The following is a 20199-nucleotide window of genomic DNA, read 5'->3' on the forward strand; positions in this document are numbered from 1 at the left end:
TTGCGGGGCCTCTGGAAGCTGGGGCGTGGAAGTCAATCCCTGGATCGCTTGCGGTGACCTCTGGACTCCTCTCCCGGGGGATGCTGGGAGCAGTATGCAGATGAGCCTTCCGGTCCTCCTCTACTGCAAACCTTGCGGGGCCTCTGGAAGCTGGGGCGTGGAAGTCAATCCCTGGATCGCTTGCGGTGACCTCTGGACTCCTCTCCCGGGGGATGCTGGGAGCAATATGCAGATGAGCCTTCTGGTCCTCCTCTACTGCAAACCTTGCGGGGCCTCTGGAAGCTGGGGCGTGGAAGTCAATCCCTGGATCGTTTGCGGTGACCTCTGGACTCCTCTCCCAGGGGATGCTGCAGGAGCGGAGGCAGAGAGTGAAGTCTGCACGCTCCTAAACTTTCTCAGAGACTGCCAAAAGTAAGTTAGAAACTTTTCTCCCGCATAGAACTCAAAAGCCCCCCCACCCCTTTTTTTTGTAGAGAAGGCAGGGAAAAGCTCCCAGCAGGCAGTCTTAAAGAAATTCAAACCCCTTGAGGGAAGAAAATTATGGAGGGAGAGGGAGAGAGCTGCTGAACAGGGGGAGTGACTGGCACCACCAATATCCACCCCTGCAGCTGAAGAACACCGGGAATAGGGAGCCTAGGCTATATAAAACAAGGGGCAAAGCCCCCCTAGGCCCCCGCAAAAGCAAGGAGACAGGGACTGTCTCCTGTAGAACAGAACACAAATTTCAAACACAGTAGAAATTTCCTTTTTTTTTTTTTAAAACAATGAAGAGAAATACTTGCTTGTTCCAGTCAACGTGAGAAGAAAAGGTATAAAGAATCCCCAAAGGGACAGATAATAAGGAAACCAGGGAACCACAGGGTGAGCTGTTCCACCTGCTGGAGACAGACAAATACTGAAGGGCTACAGGGTAGGCTCTGTCCTCATATAGAATATCCTTTCAGTTTTAGTCTGTCTCCACCTGCTGGAAAGGAAGCTCAACCCATGGTTTGGACTGATCCGGTACGAACAGGGAACTCTGTTTCATTAGTATTCTTCAAGGATACATTTCTCCGAACCAAGCACTGCTGAGTGATTGTTGGCTTTCCCCCTTATTCTAGTTTAAAAGCTGCTCTATCTCCTTTTTGAAAGTTAGTGCCAGCAACTTGGTTCCACTCTGGTTAAGGTGGAGCCTATCCTTTCGGAAAAGTCTCCCCTTTCCCCAAAAGTTTCCTTCTAGTGTCCAAGGATTAGTTAAAAAATACCTCCCTTTTCGGCACCTATGCTCTCCAGCAAAATTGTTATTAGAAGTACCATTTCTCAAGATAGCTGAATCCAGAGACCGGACATTTAGCATATAGGGATGTGAATCGTTTTTTGACGATTTAAAATATCGTCCGATATATTTTAAATCGTCAAAAATCGTTAGAGGCGATATTTGCCAAAAGTCCCCCGCTGGACTTTTGGCAAGTCTTGTGGTGGTCAGGAGGCCCCCCCAAGCTGGCCAAAAGTCCCTGGGGGTCCAGCGGGGGTCTGGGAGCGATCTCCTACGCTCATGACGTCGTTTTGCCGTACAAAATGGCGCCGGCCATACGCCGTATGGCCGGCGCCATTTTGTACGGCAAAACGATTCGCGTGCAGGAGGTCGCTCCCGGACCCCCGCTGGACTTTTGGCAAGTCTTGTGGGGGTCAGGAGGCCCCCCCAAGCTGGCCAAAAGTCCCTGGGGGTCTAGCGGGGGTCCGGGAGCGATCTCCTACGCTCCTGACGTCGGGGGACAAAAAACAAAATGGCGCCGGCGCTACCTTTGCCCTGTCATATGACAGGGCAAAGGTAGCGCCGGCGCCATTTCTACAACGCACCGGAGGGCCGAGAGTAAAAGATCACACCGGGACCCCCCCTCTGGACCCCAGGTAATTTAAGGCATTTTGGGGGTTTCGGGAGGGTGGGGGATTTATTTTAAAGGGTCGGGGTGGGTTTTAGGGATGTTTTAGTGTGCCGGTTTTCCCGCCCTCCCCCGATTTACGATTTACACGATATTTAAAAAAACAAAACCGCGACGATCCGATTCCCTCCCCCCCCCAGCCAAAATCGATCGTTAAGACGATCGATCACACGATTCACATCTCTATTAGCATAGCAGGTCCCAGACTCGAGAATGCCCTTCCAGCTGTGATTAGACTAGAAAATGACTGTGTTCACTTTAGAAAGCCCACTTCTTTGGCCTACTTTTCCCTATTTAGGTTCTTTTTGTGCTCCCTACCCAGATGTTTTATACTTTGTTGTTTGCTTTGTGATTTTTGCTTTGTGATTTTTGCTTTGTGATTTTTTTGTAAGGTTGTTTTTACTTTGTATGTGAAATTGTTATCCGCTGAGAATTTAACAGTGTTTATTACAACAAGAACAAAAACAATATATACCTGCAAAAATAACGAGTCATTCTATTCTACAGCATAGACATTGTGTGAGACTTCTTTTTTTGTACATTTTATGAATGCTCATGTTTTCAGTTTGTCCATTTATCCATCCATTTCTCTGTGACACATGACATCCAAGATTGTGAAATCCATCACCAAGGTCTCTGGAATCACAGGGACCAGGACCAGGACCTGGGTCAAGCATGTATGCACACACTTTACTTCTCCCAGCTTGATCTACGATCCACCACCCTCCCACTGATACCTTTCTCACTACCACTGATCAATAAGGAAAAGGAGGAGGAAAAAGAGAAGGGTGGATAGTACAGTACACTGGGCCACAACCTCTTCCCTCTAATGCATGGGACCTGACTGGTACTTTTGAGTCGTGGGTTCCTCTTTTCACCTCACCCAGCTAATACCCCTGTCATCCATCAGTTCCTCCTCTCCACACTCCAGTCGACCCCTCATCTCCCAGTCCTTCCTCCCCCTCCTCCTCAACAATCCTCCCTCCAGATCCTCTCGCCTTCTCCCTCTCCTCTCCCCATCTGCTTCACAGATTACTCAAAAAATGCACTCTTTTTAAACTGCCCCACAATTTCAGATTTATTTCAGTTTTTTAAATTCCTTGTTTTTACCTCATCCAGTTTTTCTTCTGATATTGCCATTCTTCCCTTGTGAGGTACATAGGCTGACTGGGCTTCTGTAAAATTCCTTTCATCTTCTATTAGAAATTAATGCATTATTTATTTTTTAAATTTATTTTAAAAGATTTTAAATCTACTCGATCCTACATTCTTGGAAAAGCATAATAAAACATGCACAATAAAAATAATCAAAATTAGACTCGTCCAGACAAATGGGTTATGCCCATTTGTCTGTCCAAACAGATGGAGGTAGATATTAACAAGTTCGCTGACATGGCCCCTTATAGCAACTGTGATGACCTCAGCCTGCCAGTATTGCCTGTAACAAGTTAACTCCAAAATTTAAACCCTTCCAACCAGAGAGCTTTCCAGAAATTAGTAAAGAAAAAAAAACAGCAAAACACGGAACTATATACAAAAACTATTTAGATTATCTGCTTACCAGGATAAATGCTTCACATGGATTACTTCAGAGAACTTAAGAAGTAAAAGGAACGTATTTGGCAGTACAACAGGGGGCAGGTTCTGGACCAGTCTGACTGGATTCAAGGAAAGGAAATTACCAGGTAAGAATAAATTTCACCTTCCTCTTCATCCAATCAGACCAGTTCAGATGGATGGGATATACCCAAGCTAATCCTGAAAGGAGGGGGTTACTGCCAACCTCACTCAAAGAACTCCTGCAGGAAAGGAAGCCTCCTCTTTAGGCCTTGTATCTAAATGATAATTGCTTTGTGAAGGAATTCAGAGAAAGCAAAGTTGCTTACCTGTAACAGGTGTTCTCCCAGGACACATGGGTGACATCATCAGATGGAGCCCTGTCACAGAATACTTTTGTCAAAGTTTCTAGAGCTTTGATTGGCACACTGAGCATGCCCAGCATGCCACTAACCCTATAGCCACCAGGGGTCCCCCCCACCCTTCAGTCTCGTTTGTAGCAAAAGTATGAGCGAAAAATAAAATAAGAAAACAGTAACAAACCCAACTCCGTGGGGTAACGGGGGGGTTTCGTGAGGACTAACATCCTGCTGTCCTGGGAGAACACCTGTTACAGGTAAGCAACTCTGCTTTCTCCCAGGACAAGCAGGATGGTCGTCCTCACATATGGGTGAATAGCAAGCTACAGGCTGATTCATAACAAAGGAGGCCAATCAGCACTCAAAATGTGCAACAGGCACAACAACTGTGGTGCTATTGGCAAAAATGAGGCAGCTTGAAATTCACAGCGGGTTGAGGTAGGACGAGTTGGGTTTCTATACTGAGAATAAATTCCTTAGGACAGACTGGCCAAAGACAGAGTCTTGTCGTCCAGCCTTGTCTAGTCAGTAGTGTGCTGCGAAGGTGTGGAGAGAGCTCCATGTCACAGCCCTGTAGATGTCGGCAATTGGTACTGAACGGTAGTGTGCTATTGACGTTGCCATGGCTCTGACGGAGTGTGCCTTCACTCGTCCCTGCAGTGGAAGGCCTGTTTGCTGGTAGCAGAATGCAATGCAGTCTGCCAACCAATTGGAGAGTGTCGACTTGCCCACCGCAACTCCAAGTTTGTTTTTATCAAAAGAAACAAAAAGTTTGGTGGACTTCCTATGGACTGCGGTGCAGTCTAAATAAAATGCAATCGCACGCTTACAGTCCAAGGTGTGCAGAGCTCGCTCACCTGGGTGAGCATGAGGCCTCGGGAAGAAAGTGGGCAAGACTATGGACTGATTTGAGTGGAAATCAGTTACCACCTTACAGGTCGATACTCTAAGGCCGCGGTAGAAACAGTGCGGCATTGCCAGGCGCACCCTCGCTCCCCGCACGCACAGTTCTCTTCACCTAGCGCTCGATACTCTCTTCTAATTGCATGCAAATGCATGCCGCGTCTGCGAAGTGTTAGGGAAGGGTTAGGCCCGCGCAACCCATTTTACTGTATAGGCGCTTAATACAGCGCCTATACAGTAACCTGGGTGCGCTGGTACCTGTCATTTCAAATGTCATTTCAAATGACAATTGAAATGACAGGCACCAGGAAGTGTAAAAAACAAAAAACCAAAAATATGTAAATACCTGTCACTTTCCGAATCCCCCAGGCGTACGGTCATCCAGGCGGCCGCGGGAGCCAGGGGCGGGTGAGCGCGCGTTGGTTTCAGGCGGTCGGCGGGAGCCGGCGGGCGGGTGGGTGCGTGTTCGATCGAGGCCGCGGGCGGGTGGGCGCCTGTTCATCCAGGCGGCGGCGGTGGGAGCCGGTGGGCGGGTGGGCGCGTGTTCGATCGAGGCCGCGGGCGAGCGCCTGTTCATCCAGGCGGCGGGTGGGCGCGCGTTGGTTTCAGGCGGGCGGCGGCAGCGGGAGCGTGTTCGATCGAGGCCGCGGGCGAGCGATTGTTCATCCAGGCGGCGGGTGGGCGCGCGTTGGTTTCAGGCGGGCGGCGGCAGCGGGAGCGTGTTCGATCGAGGCCGCGGGCGCCTGTTCATCCAGGCGGCGGCGGCGGGAGCCGGGGGGCGGGCGGCGGGAGCCGGGTGGGCGTGTGTTCGATCTAGGCCGCGGGCCGCAAAGGCGCGCATTCATCCAGGCGGAGGGAGCCGGCGACGAAAGCGGCCTCCGGCAGCCCCCACCGGCAATGAATGTGCGCCCGTGCGACCCGTGCGATTCGGCGCTCACGGCATGACGTCATGACATGTGACTTCCTTGAGCGCCGGGTCGCACGGGCGCGCATTCATTCACTGCTGGTGGGGGCTGCCGGAGGCCGCTTTCGCCACCGGCTCCCTCCGCCTGGATGAATGCGCACCTGTGCGACCCGGCCCGCGGCCTAGATCGAACACGCGCCCACCCGCCCCCCGCCGCCGCTTGAAACCAACGCGCGCCCACCCGCCCCCCGGCTCCCGCCGCCTGGATGAACAGGCGCCCACCCGCCCGTGGCCTCGATCGAACACGCGCCCACCCGCCCCCCGGCTCCCGCCACCGCCGCCCGCCTGAAACCAACGCACGCCCACCTGCCCCCCGGCTCCCGCCGCCGCCTGGATGAACAGGCGCCCACCCGCCCGCAGCCTCGATCGAACATGTGCCTGCCGGCTCCTGCCGCCGCCGCCCGCCTGAAACCAACGCGCACCCACCCGCCCCCCGGCTCCCGCCGCTGCCTGGATGAACAGGCGCCCACCCGCCCGCGGCCGCCCGCCGGCCGCCTGGACCCACGCGGCCCTCCAGCTCCCGCCGCTGCCTGGATGACCACGTGCCTGGGGGATTCGGAAAGTGACAGGTATTTATACATTTTTTTGTTTTTTTACACTCTGTAACAGGTTTTTATGTGTCCCACAGCAATACATTTTCTCGATCATCTCTGTATCGCTTTTTTTTTTTATTGTGTTTGAGTATCTTAAGTGGTATCGATGGCCTTAATAGTGATTTGTTACAAGACTCAGTCCTAACACCTAGTAGAGGGTAGGCGGTAAATTAGCACGTTAAGGCCGCGGCAAAATAGCGGGTTACTAAGGAGATAATATCAGCGCCCATCACAGTATCGGAGGGAAATAGCTAATTCCTTCATTATACAGCTAATTCGTTCATTTACATATCGTATACATGCTGCGTGCGGAAAGGGTTATGCGTCTGTTTTAAGAAGCGCTAAGGACGCGTGAAACTGGAGACTGTATCGCTGGATCGCCTTACGCGTCCGAATTGTGCGCTCCCAGCACGTTACAGATGGGAAATCTTCAACCGCATGTTACAGTATCGACCTGTTAGAAAGGAATTTAGGGTGAGTGCGGAGAACCACCCGGTCATGGAGGAACCTTGTGTAGGGTGAGTAGGTCACAAGGGCCTGTAACTCACTTACCCTGCGAGCAGACATGATGGCTACCAGGAAAAGTACTTTCCATGTAAGGTATCTGAGTTCACAGGAGTACAAGGGCTCAAAAGGAGTGTGCATGAGCCGTGCAAGGACAACATTGAGGTCCCATGCTACGACCGGTGGCCATAGAGGAGGCTTAAGCTGTAATAAGCCTCTCATGAAGCGACTCACCAGGGGTTGAGCTGTTATCAGGGCATCCCCTACTCCTTGATCATAAGCAGAGATGGCACTAAGGTGTACTCAGATACATGACGTCTGGAGACCAGATTCTGAGAGGTGCCAGAGATAGTCTAACAGATTTGATGTGGGGCAAGAAAAGGGGACCAAGCCCTTCTGTGTGCACCACAAGATAAACCTCTTCCATTTAGAGTGGTAAGACCTCCGCGTGGAAGGCTTCCGTGAAGCTACGAGGAGTTGAGAGACGTCACTAGAAAGATTGAGTGGTTGTAGTATCAACCTTTCAACATCCAGGCTGTCAGAGACAGGGTCTGGAGGTTCGGGGGGCGTAATTTGCCGTGATTCTGTGTTATGAGGTTGGGCAACGTGCCCAGGCGAATGGGTTCGTGGACAGAGAGGTCGAGAAGTATGGGGAACCAAACTTGGCGTGGCCAATACGGGGCTATATAGAAACATAGAAATGACGGCAGAAGACCAAACAGCCCATCCAGTCTGCCCAGCAAGCTTTCACACTTTTTTCTTTTTTCTCATACTTATCTGTTACTCTTGGCCCTTATTAGTAACTTTTCGGTTCTAGTTACCTTCTACCCCCGCCATTGATGTAGAGAGCAGTGCTGGAGCTGCATCTAAGTGAAGTATCTAGCTTAATTGGTTAGGAGCAATAACTGCTGCAATAAGCAAGCTACTCCCACGCTTATTTGTTTACCCAGCCTGTGTCATTCAGTCCTTGTAGGTTATTGTCTGAATATAATTCCTCTTTTCTTTATTCCCCTCTGCTGTTGAAGCAGTGAGTTACGCTGGATATGTATTCCAAGTGAAGATTGAGGCTTAATTGATTCGGGGTAGTAACTGCTGTAACAAGCAAGCTACACCCATAATTATTTGTTTTATCCAGACTATGTAATTCAGTCCTTGTTGGTTGTTGCCTGAATATAAATCCTCTTTTCCTCTTTCCCCCTGCCGTTGAAGCAGAGAGCTATGCTGGATATGCATTGAAAGTGAAGTATCAGACTTATTTATTTATTTTATTTATTTAAATAATAAATAATTTGGTTTGGGGTAGTAACCGCTGCAACAAGCAAGCTACTCCCCGTATTTTTGTGAATGCAAATCCTTTTTACCACATTTCCTCTTGCCGTTGAAGCATAGAGCAATGCTGGAGTCACATTGACCGTGAGAATGTTTATTGAATAAGGGTATTAATCTCCAGGTAGTAGCTATCATTCCCCCAAGCTACCCCCATGCCTCTTCTCTTCATTCATATCCTCTAGACTTTATGGATCCACAGTATTTATCCCACGCCCCTTTGAAGTCCTTCACAGTTTTGGTCTTTACCACTTCCTCCGGAAGGGCGTTCCAGGCATCCACCACCCTCTCCATGAAGAAATACTTCCTGACATTCGTTCTGAGTCTTCCTCCCTGGAGTTTCAAATAGTGACCCCTGGTTCTGCTGATTTTTTTCCAATGGAAAAGGTTTGTCATTGTCTTTAGATCATTAAAACCTTTCAAGTATCTGAAAGTCTGTATCATATCACCTCTGCTCCTCCTTTCCTCCAGGGTGTACATATTTAGATTCTTCAATCTCTCCTCATAAGTCATTCGATGAAGACCCTCCACCTTTTTGGTCACCCTTCTCTGGATCGCCTCCATCCTGTCTCTGTCCCTTCGGAGATACGGTCTCCAGAACTGAGCTCAGTACTCCAGGTGAGGCCTCACCAAGGACCTGTACAAGGGGATAATCACGTCCCTTTTCTTACTCGATATTCCTCTCTCTATGCAGCCCAGCATTTTTCTGGCTTTAGATATTGCTTTGTCACATTGTTTCGCCGTCTTCAGATCGTTAGACACTATCACCCCAAGGTCTCTCTCCTGCTCCATGCGCATAGCCCTCCCCCCCCATCAAATACAGTTATGAGTATCATTAAACCTCCGTCCTGTTGTAGCTTCACGAGAGTCTTGTTTATTAGCGGAATCGGAGGATACGCATATAGTAGGCCTGTGTTCCAGGGATGTGCGAAGGCATCCATGGTTGGTGCTTGTCGTTCCCTGTGCAGGGAGCAGAAGCGTTCCACTTTGTGGATCTGACTGGACGCAAAGAGGTTGATGGTCGGCTGACCCAACTTGTGGAAGATTCTGCTCACATCCGAGGGATCCAGAGACCACTCGTGGGACTGGAAACGTCAGCTGAGGCGGTCCGCCTGTGCATTCTGTGTGCCTGCTAGTTAAGTTGCTCGCAGTAGTATGGAATGTGACAGGGTCCAGGCCCATATCTGCACCGCCTCCTGGCAGAACAGGTAAGAGCCCATGTCCCCCTGTTTGTTCAGGTACTACATTGCAACTTGGTTGTCTGTTTGAATCAAGACAACTTTCTTGGAGAGGCAGTCCTGGAATGCATAAAAGGTGTACTACATCACCCGAAGCTCCAGAAAGTTGATCTGAGAGGTTGCTTCGGCTGTTGTCCAAGTCCCTTGAGTTTGAAGGCCTTGGACATGGGCTCCCCAACCTAGGTTGGAGGCGTCCGTGGTTAAGGTCACCTGAGGAGCCAGTTGCTGGAAAGGAAGACCCACTTGTAAGCTGGCTCTGTGTGTCCACTAGGCAAGGGACAGACGAAGCTGGCTGGTGATGTGTACCAGGGACGAAAGCGTTTGAGTAGCTTGTCGCCACTGAACTTTTAGAGTCCATTGTGTCCCTCTCATGGCGAGGCATGCCATTGGGGTGACGTGGACTGTTGATGCCATATGGCCGAGCAACTTGAGTAGGTGGCCAGCCGAGGTTCTTTTTCGATGGCGGACAGAGCTGGCAAGGTTGGACAGCGTAATCATGCGTTGTTGGGTAAGAATACCTTGGCTAGTTTGGTGTCCAGTTCTGCTCCTATAAAGGAGAGATGGTGAGACGGTGTTAAATGGGATTTCGAGTAATTGATTAGAAATCCCAATGAATTTAGAAGTCTTATGGTGAGACCGAGGAAGTCGAGGTCTCCTTGTTTGGACTGGCTTTTTATGAGCCAGTCATCCAGGTATGGAAAAACGTATACGCCCCTAAGGTGTAACTGTGCAGCCAATACTGCCAGGCACTTCGTGAACACTCGGGGCACAGAGGCCAGGCCGAATGGCAATACCTTGTATTGATAGTGCCCGTGACCCACTACGAATCACAGATACTTGTGATGAGGAGGGAAGATTGCAATATGGGCGTATGTATCTTGAAGGTCCAGAGAGCAGAGCCAATCCCCCTGTTGTAGCAGAGGAAGCATGGTGCCCAGGGGCACATTCTGAACTGTTCCTTGTGAAGAAATGTGTTCAAGGCACGGAGATCCAGAAGGCCGGAGGCCGTCTGTCTTTTTTGGAATTAGGAAATATCTGGAGTAGAACCCTCTACTCTGCTGATTCGGTGGAACCGGTTCTTCGGCTCTGGCCAACAGAAGGGTCGAGAGCTCTGATTCGAGAAGTCCTGTGTGATCATCCCAGCTCCAGAATGGAATGGGTGAGAAGTCCGGGGGTATTTTTTAAAAATTTAGAAGGTAACCGTGGGTTATGATGGACAATACCCACTGGTCCATGGTAATTGGGTGCCAATTGGTTGCAAAGTGGCAAAGGCGGCCTCCCACTGGAGAATAGCTGCTGCTCTCTGGAAAGGAGTCAAAATCCAGCCACAGGGCCAGCTTGTGGAGCTGGCTGTGGTCTAGGTGTTCTCGCTTGGTGTACATGTCCTCTCTGAGGTGCCTGAGCTGGTCGTGCACGGGACGCAGGAGGGTAATATCTGCATGGCCTGTAGAATTGTTTCCTGGTGTCCCTACGTGTGCCCCTGCGGGCTACAGAGGGAACATCTAGGGAGACAGTTGACAACTGACACAGGGTCTCATGATGGTCATTTAACTGGGCCACTGCGTCCTGGATCTTGTCCCCGAACAGGTTTCTCCTGTACAGGGTAGATCTGCAAGTTTGTCCTGCACTTCCGGGCATAGGTCTGAGGCCTTGAGCCAGGCCCAGCGCCTAGCACTGATTCCCGCTGCCAAGACTCTGGATGCCATTTCAAAAGAAACGTAGGCAGCTCTGACCTCATGTTTGCCTGCTTCCAATCCTTTTTGTAGGATGGAGGACAAAGTCTCTTGTTGTTGCTGTGGTAATGTCTCCGCAAATTCCTGGACTTGTTTCCAGAGATTTCTATTATATTGGGTCATGTTATAATTGCTATGCTACTATTCGCGCTATCAACATGGACCCCTGGAAAACTCTTCGTCCCAATGCATCTAATGCCTTCTGTTCCTTACCAGGAGGAGCAGAGGAATGTGGATGCAATTGTTTAGCCTTTTTCTGAGCTGATTCCACAACTACAGAATGGTGGGGCAGCTAACTTTTCTGAAAACCTGGGGCTTGTTGGACCATCTGTCTTTGACTGGAGGAACAGTACCTGGATGGTCCCACAGGTGGTGCAAGAGGGCAAGAATAACTTTGTGCACTGGTATTGCCATTATCTCTTTTGGAGCATCTACGAATTGTAAGACCTCCAACATCTTGTGGCGAGCAAGTGGAAATGGGATAGTCTCAGACATCTATTTGACAAAACTGGCAAAGGAGAGGTTTTCCGGAGGAAATCGTCACCTTTCTTCCAGGGGTGAAGGCTCTGAAAGCAATTCCTCGGAAGCTTGCGAGGAATCACCTGAGGATGCATCTTCCCATGGATTATAGGGACTTTCCCTTCCCCTGGAGGACTTCCTGAGGGAGGAAGGATGCCAAAGCTGAAAGGGCGGGAAGGCATCGATGGATGTGACACTGGCATCGAGGGCACCGGAGCAGATGAGGTGCACTTGGGCACCAATAGCCCTGATGGACCTGGCACGGGTTCTGGCATCGGTGGTTCCCGTGGATGAACCCGGTATTGGATGACTCGGTGGCATAGGTTGAGTCGGCAAGGCACCGATGAGCATGTTGAGGTGGCTCGAGGAGCGCTGCGAACACCGAGGGAGCCGGTTCTGGTGCCAGTATGGGGGCCGGCGCAAGCTGGAAGCCTCGTAGGGTATTCAGTACTTCCTCTTGGAACATAAGGTCCAATTCCTCCCGAAAAGCTGGCATGGATGGCATAGCAACTAGGGTAGGAGGCAGGCTAGGCGCCACCGGAGCTTCCACGGGGGCCCATGGAGGCTCGGTGCCCAGCACCGGTATTGGTGGGGAACGCCTAGGGGTCCCAGCTCCAGAGGAGGATGGGGGTTCCTCTCCCCAGGTCCTCTTCGCAGGCGACTCAATGGAAGTTGATGCCGCTATGGTATCAGTGCCGGCACCGGTCAGGGATGTCCATTTGTGCCAGTGATTCCCTCGGTGCTCGGTCCAGTCCTTCTCCGGCACCAAGGACGATGACGCCGATGCCTTCGATGGTGTTGGTGACGGACAGTCACCCGCTTCACGATGTTCCTGGCAGGGCATCTCCGAGGTCGATGGACCTTCTCCGGTCGGTGGCGCTTGAACTGGCGTTGATGGAACAGAACGTTTTGAAGCAAACAAATGCTCCATCTTGTCCAGACGAGCGCGCCGGCCTTTGGAGATCATTTGTACGCAACTAGGGCATCAATGAATCTCATGCGAGGGACCTAAGCACAAATCACAAACACTGTGCGGGTCCGTGATGGACATGGTCCTTGGACACTCGGGGCATTTTCTAAACCCAGTCACCATCGAAAAAGAGGCGGGTGCACGGTTGGTAACCCTTGGGCACCGAGAGGTATCCTGCTGGGAACCGACCACAAATCATGGGAAAAATACTTACCAAGCGTCGGAAGGAACAGAGTGCAAAGGGGGGCCCCAGTGAGAGTGAATTTAAAAAGATAAACTTCAAATGTTCCCATGAGGAAAGTTGTGAGAATTTCTCACAGAGCTCCTAACCACGAGGCAACTTGCAGCGCGGAAAAAAAAGAGACTGAAGGGGAACCCTGGTGGCTGCAGGGTTAGTGGCATGCTGGGCATGCTCAGTGTGCCAGTCAAAGTTCTAGAAACTTTGACAAAAGTATTCAGTGACAGGGCTCCATCTGATGATGTCACCCATATGTGAGGACTACCATCCTGCTTTCCTGGAGAAGACCAGATCTCTGCCTTACAAACCTCCTGTGGCAAGGCCAGCCACAACTCCGCCCAAGAAACAGCCTGAGCTCTAGTTAAATGCGCCCTGACCTGCCTAGATTAGGATCTACCCTTATCCACATAAATTGGCATTAATGACCTCCTTTGTTGTAATGGGAATATTTAGCGTGAGTCTGGCTATTGATGAACTCAGAGCCACACACAGTATATACTGAAGCATGTAGAGATGTGACCCTGCAGTGATACTTTCTAGTATTTATAGAAATAATAAAAAGGTCATTGAGTCTGATCTTGCAGTCATGAGATCCCTTTACTATTACTTACATAAATAATAAAAAGGTCACTAACCTTGTGAAACATGAATGTAATGCTTAGGCTGAGGGAGAGGAACAAAGCCACTGACCTTGTAAAACCTGAAAGTTGTGATTAGGCTGAGGGAGGGGGATGCTTATCCCTCTCCTGATTTGCAGCTATTTTGGATACATTACAGAGCTGTATGAAAATGGTCAGAACTATCAGAGAGCAGATCTTTTTGCAACAGACTTCTGGAAGTGGCAGAGCTCACTGATTCCTTGGGCACTTGAGCATTGTAAGGAATGTATAATTTGCCTCTTATATTGTATTATTATTATTGTTGCTTATATGTGCAATCAACAAATCAGTGATTATTTCATTATTTCCCATTTATTTTATGAGTTGTGCTCATATGTTTACATATCCCTGGCAGAGTGTTGCGCTGGAGGTGGACCCTTGGCCTGGCACAGGATTGGTAACGGCCCTCTGAGGGATCCCAGGAGGCGGAGCACACAAGGAGACAGAGGTTAACAGGAACTTTACCAGTTACGGTCTGAGGACTCCGCGGGTTGAGCCCTTGGATTCCCGGACCGCCTGGGCTTAGGTGGGTCTCTGGGGGTCTCCCAGAGAGATGACGGAGAGGTGTGCCCACCAAGAGAAGAGGTGCGTGGCTGTCTATGAACAGGCGAGCTAGACCGGAACAGAATAGTTTTCATATACAACAAGAATACGTTTTTATATACAATTTTTAATTAATTTTTGTAATTATTAATTTTTTAATTTTGTATTTATTGTTTTATAAATTTAATTTATTTTTGGTAATAATGTTTATATAATTTGATTTTTAGCCTCTGAGGCAGCCGTCATAAGCGGCGAAACTCGGCCAGAGTCTTCCACGTCTCCACGTCTCCACTTTAATAAAGGAATTGAAAAAGACTTAAAGGCATCTATCTCTTTTGTATTTCCTAACGGCTTTCATAGATCGCCTACCTTTGTGCTTTTTGGGACCTAGAATTTTAAGAGAACATGAGCGATCAGACAAAACACATCTGTTATTTTTAATGTGTTTCAAATTAAACTATTTTATGTATCACAGAATAGCACAATCATTAAACAAACCATAGAAATAAAGTAAATAACAAAATGGTCCTGTTCACCTTTATAAATCAGGAAAAGGATATAAAAATATATCAAAAAATTTGAAAATGCCAATCAGTACTGTCCAAACACTGACAAGAAATGGAAAATTATAGATTTCGTTAATACCAAGCCAGAGCAAGAAGGATTTCAGACACAACTGCCAGGAAAATTTGTTGGGATGCAAAGAATAACCCACAAGCAACCTCTATTGAAATACAGGCTTCTCTGAAACAAAGTGGTGTGGGTGTTTCAGCATGCACAATAAGGAAATACTTGAACCAAAATGGGCTACATGGTAGAGTTACCAGAAAAAAGCCAATGCTGCACCAACAGCACAAAACAGCCCACTTACAATACACCAAACAGCACAGAGAGAAGCCTCAAAACTTCTGGCACAAAATAATTTGGAGTGATGAGACCAAAACTGAACTTTATGTTCACAACCATAAATGCTGTTTTTGAAGAAGAGTTAACACCATCTCTACCCTGAAGCAAGAAGGTGTATATCTCAGCTGTTTTAGGGGGGTGTGAGTTACAGCAGTACAGGGAATTAGTCAAAATTGATGGCAGGATGAATGCAGCATCTTATCAGAAAATATTGGAGAAGAATTTGCATTCATCAGCCAGGAAGCTATGCATGGGGCACACTTGGATTTTCCAACATGACAGTGATCTGAAACATAAGGCCAAGTCGACCCTGAAGTGGCTTCATCAGAAGAAAGTGAAAGTTCTGGAGTGGCCATTACAGTCTCTTGACCTCAATATCATTGAGCCACTTTGGGGAGAACTCAAACATGCAGTTCATAAAGAATTTACAGGATCTGGAGGCTTTTTGCCAAGAGGAATGGGCAGCTTTACCCCATGAGAAAATAAAGGGCTTCATTCACAACTATCACAAAAGACTGCAAGCTGTCATTGATGCAAAAGGAGGCAATACACAATATTAAGAACTAAGGGTATATCAACTTTTGAACAGGACAATTTTATTGCTATGGTTTGTTTTAATGATTGTGCTATTCTGTGATGCATAAAAGTTTAATTTGAAACATTAAAAATAACAGATGTGTTTTGTCTGATCACGCATGTTTTCTTAAAATGCTATTGTATTAAGATTATTTTAGGAAGTTACTTTTAGATTCCTGGAAAACATTGTACGCGAAGGTGGGGCTAGTGATGGACCAAAACAATTACCAATAATTGATAAATGTGGATCAACATATGTACATTGCACATGGCTTAGCATAAGAGAGGCCTGAAACTGTAGCATACTGCTTGGTACTAATGAGCTAAAATATAAGCCAGGATACTCTGTTCTTTCTACATTTGGTTTTCTAAGAGATAAGGTTGGTGAAGGCTGGTGCCTGGAGTTAGGGAAACATCCTGCCATTACCTAATAACGATAGCCAGGCTACAAATCTTACTATAACTGTGAGTCTTAATTGGTCAAGGTTTAATGAGCTGCATCTGGTCTGGCTAATGTCAGAGTTATAAGTGCAAATTGAAACACCTAACTGGCAGACGCTGGATTAGAGCCAGAAAATGAGATATAAGAGAAGCTGCATGTAATAATGATTCTTTAGATGAGCCATGAACACTAGCAGGTAGCTGGTTTGTGGGGTCTCCAACATCATATAGTCTTTCGTTTTCCAGGATGCATTGGCTCATAGAAAGAAAGGCCTATGAGGGAAGTGTCCTTCTTTAAAATCTTTCCTTTTTTCTAGATTTGTTACTGCAATAACTAATTGTCTTGATTAATCTATATAATGCTTGATGTGCTGCTATCTGTTATTACCGATATTCACTTTTGATATTGTCTTTGCTGATTATACAATTTTCTACTATACTTTATCATATTTAATAAACTAAGTTTTGCTTTTACAAGACTGAGTGTTCTATGACATAATATATCATCTCTCAGCCCACCTTTTACAGCTACACATCTTACAAATTCTACCAGGGATATGTAAACGTATGAGCACATATACTCTAATAAACCTGTTACTATTATTCACCTAGAACCAAATTATGGCTTTGTGTGTGTGTGTGTGTGTGTGTGTGTGTTAGAACCACCGTAGTAGTTGTGAGTGTGAATTACAGTGAGCTCTTTTAAGGGATAATTATGTGTTGTGTATGCTTGTGGGGTCAGCCCTTTCATAGTCACAGGTAAATACCTTTGTGTCTGAGCTTGGAGTCTGTAAGCAAGCCCAGGCAGGGCCTGTCGGGGTCAAATGTAAATCACTGAGCGAGCCCCTTCATTCAGAAGCCAGGCGTTATCCTGGTCTTTCAGTCTGAACTCAAATATTTATCTAATGTGCAATGGAAGCCTTGGTAGCCTCTTCTCCTTTCCTAGCTCCACAGAATAGCACAAATAGATGATCCAATCTTTGAAACTCATTCATGACTTTCAAATATCATATCCAAGGAAATTCTTTCCCTTCTTTTGCTTACAAAAGTAAAGTTAACAGATAATCTAATTAAAGTGAAAATCTGACACTACCTTTGGAAGAAAGAAAGAACATAAGAACATGCCATACTGGTCAGATCAAGGGTCCATCAAGCCCAGCATCCTGTTTCCAACAGTGGCCAATCCAGGCCATAAGAACCTGGCAAGTACCCAAAAACTAAGTCTATTCCATGCTACTGTTGCTAGTAATAGCAGTGGCTATTTTCTAAGTCAACTTAATTAAAAGCAGGTAATGGACTTCTCCTCCAAGAACTTATCCAATCCTTTTTTAAACACAGCTACACTAACTGCACTAACCACATCCTCTGGCAACAAATTCCAGAGTTTAATTGTGCGCTGAGTGAAAAAGAACTTTCTCCGATTAGTTTTAAATGTGCCACATGCTAACTTCATGGAGTGCCCCCTAGTCTTTCTATTATCCGAAAGAGTAAATAACCAATTCACATCTACCTGTTCTAGACCTCTCCTGATTTTAAACATCTCTATCATATCCCCCTCAGCTGTCTCTTCTCCAAGCTGAAAAGTCCTAACCTCGTAAGTCTTTCCTGATAGGGGAGCTGTTCCAGTCCCCTTATCATTTTGGTTGCCCTTCTCTGTACCTTCTCCATCGCAACTATATCTTTTTTGAGATGCGACCACCAGAATTGTACACAGTATTCAAGGTGCGGTCTTACCATTGAGTGATACAGAGGCATTATGACATTTTCCGTTTTATTCACCATTCCCTTTCTAATAATTCCCAACATTCTGTTTGCTTTTTTGATTGCCGCAGCACACTGAACCAACGATTTCAATGTATTATCGACTTTGATGCCTAGATCTCTTTCTTGGGTGGTAGCACCTAATATGGAACCTAACATTGTGTAACTATAGCATGGGTTATTTTTCCCTATATGCATCAACTTGCACTTATCCACATTAAATTTCATCTGCTATTTCGATGCCCAATTTTCCATGCCTCTTGCACACTTTTTACCTTTGTAGCTGCTCCTTTCAGTTTTTTTCTATTTTTCTCACTTTATCAAAGTTTCCCTTTTGAAAGTTTAGCACGGGAGCCATGGATTTGCTTACTGTTCCCCTTCCAGTCATTAATTCAAATTTGATCATATTATGATCACTATTGCCAAGCGGCCCCACCACCGTTACCTCGCTCACCAAATCCTGTGCTCCACTGTTTGAATTTTGATCATTTCTCTTGAGATCACCAAGAAGGGTGCCTACAATTCTGAGAGCCTGGCCGAGCAAACTGCTACCAGAAACACCACCTTCAAGGTGAGCAACTTTAGGGAAAGAGTCCTTAAAGATTCAAAATGCATACTTACCAAGAAAGACAACACCACTTTCAAATCCCAAAATGGAATGGATCCCTCACCGGAGGCCTAATGTGTTTAACTCCTCTCAGGAAACAAGTAACATCTGGAAGAGGTTTCCCTAAAACACAATGGGGCAGATTTTCTAACCTGCGCGCGCAGGGTACATTTGTGCGCGCTACCCAGCGCACACAAATGTACACAAAAGAGGGAGCACGAGAACGGGGAACACGAGAACAGGGAGTGACAAGCGAAACCCGCACCGACGAGCAACACGCGGAAAACAGCACAAACGAACAAGCAGAAAACAGCACAGACGAGCAACAAGCGGAAAACAGCATAGACGAGCAACAAGCGGAAAACAGCACAGACGAGCGAAAGCAGGAAAACAGCAGAAACGAACGAAAGCAGGACCACAGCAGAAATGAGCAAAAGCAGGAAACAAGGGGGGGGGGGGGGGTAAATCCAGGGTGGGAGCAGGCCATGTCAAAAACATCAGGAGGTGCGCAGGCGCCTCCTGCAGGTCGTGGAACTTCATCCTGGGAACAAAGAGCAGATGGTCTGGGTGTAGGTGCCTCCTGCGGGTCGTGGGAACCAGACAGCTGGTGCCTCCAGCAGGTGTAAAAAAAATGGCAGAAGCTGGCGCCTCTAGGGAATCCTCCGACCCAGAGTAGGAATCCTCATTTTCTTCCAACTCCATTCCTATCTTGGGCCTTCAATGAACATTTAAAACTTGGAGCAGACTTAGGGATCAAACTATGCCCCATGGAAAAGGCTGCATGCATGCACCTTACGAACTCCTAGGACATTACAGCCCATACCAAAGAGGATGCTTCCACAGGGTAAGGGGCCAAAATAGCCTCTAAACTAGCCCTGCTGCTGCCCCACTAGTTTCCAGCACTATGGGACTGAGGAGGCCCTGACTATCCATTCCCCACAGACCGAAGAAGGCCACCGTTCCTGCCAAGGTGCTCTTCTTCCCATTAGGAACCAACAGATTAAACTGCTCCACTGACACAGCCCCCCCCCCCCCCACTTTTCCTGGAGCCCAAAAACTTGTAATCTACCGCATGTCTTCCAGTTCAAAATAGGGCCAGCCCAGCTTTAATGATCCTCTCCCGGGTGCTGCTTACAAACTCCACAAGACCTGCAGAGCGCAGCCTTTTTCCCATGCTCTACACCAGTGGCCATACTATTCCTGCTGTGCTAAAGACTCACCACCACGGCCAGGACTGAAGAAGGCTGTAAACTCACCTGGACACTTCCTCTAACTGGAGAGCATCGTTTCTTGGCAGCTGTCTTCCCCAGTACCCTCATTTTAGTTTAGTCTAGCTGCTGCCTCCTTGTGTTCCTCTCTTATTTTTTTAAACTTTATCACACCAGGGACAAAATACTGATGATGTACCTCTTTTATCTTTTAAAGGTAACTAGAGGAATAATGGGTGAGGGGTTGGGAAATCAAGTACTAGAACAGACTGGTAGCCCCCTGGCTCCAGCACTGCTCAACTGATGGAGGGAGCCTAGGATTTCATTTTGCCTACCCCCATACAAATCCAAACCAAATCCACTAATCCAGAGGTATACTCAACTGAGAGAGGGAGGGAGAGCTAGTTTCTCACCTCAAAAGCTGCCCACTAAAATTTTTCTGTTCACCCAACTTAACCAAGCCTTATTTCACAGCACGTGATTCTCACCTACCGTCTATTGTATACAGAGAATACTGGCAAGCTGAGATCAGCACAGTTGCCTTTAAGGACTGATGTCAGCAAACTTGTTTGTCTCCATGTTCTGGTCGGTGGACACAACCCATTCGTCTGGACTGGTCTGACCAAATGAAGATGAAATATACAATACATTAATAACAAAAGCCACAGATGT

General features: G+C 47.6%; 1 protein-coding gene across 1 annotated transcript in view; it reads right to left on the reverse strand.

Moving 5' to 3' along the window:
• TEX45 (testis expressed 45) overlaps positions 1 to 20199 on the reverse strand; it is a 201636-nt gene that overhangs the window by 33114 nt on the left and 148323 nt on the right. Inside the window, exon 7 of the mRNA XM_029614122.1 lies at positions 3033 to 3118. Coding sequence (XP_029469982.1) covers positions 3033 to 3118 — 86 coding nt within the window. The remainder of the gene's footprint in view (positions 1 to 3032; positions 3119 to 20199) is intronic.

Source organism: Rhinatrema bivittatum, chromosome 8 (assembly GCF_901001135.1).
Source record: "Rhinatrema bivittatum chromosome 8, aRhiBiv1.1, whole genome shotgun sequence".
Classification (NCBI taxonomy): domain Eukaryota; kingdom Metazoa; phylum Chordata; class Amphibia; order Gymnophiona; family Rhinatrematidae; genus Rhinatrema; species Rhinatrema bivittatum.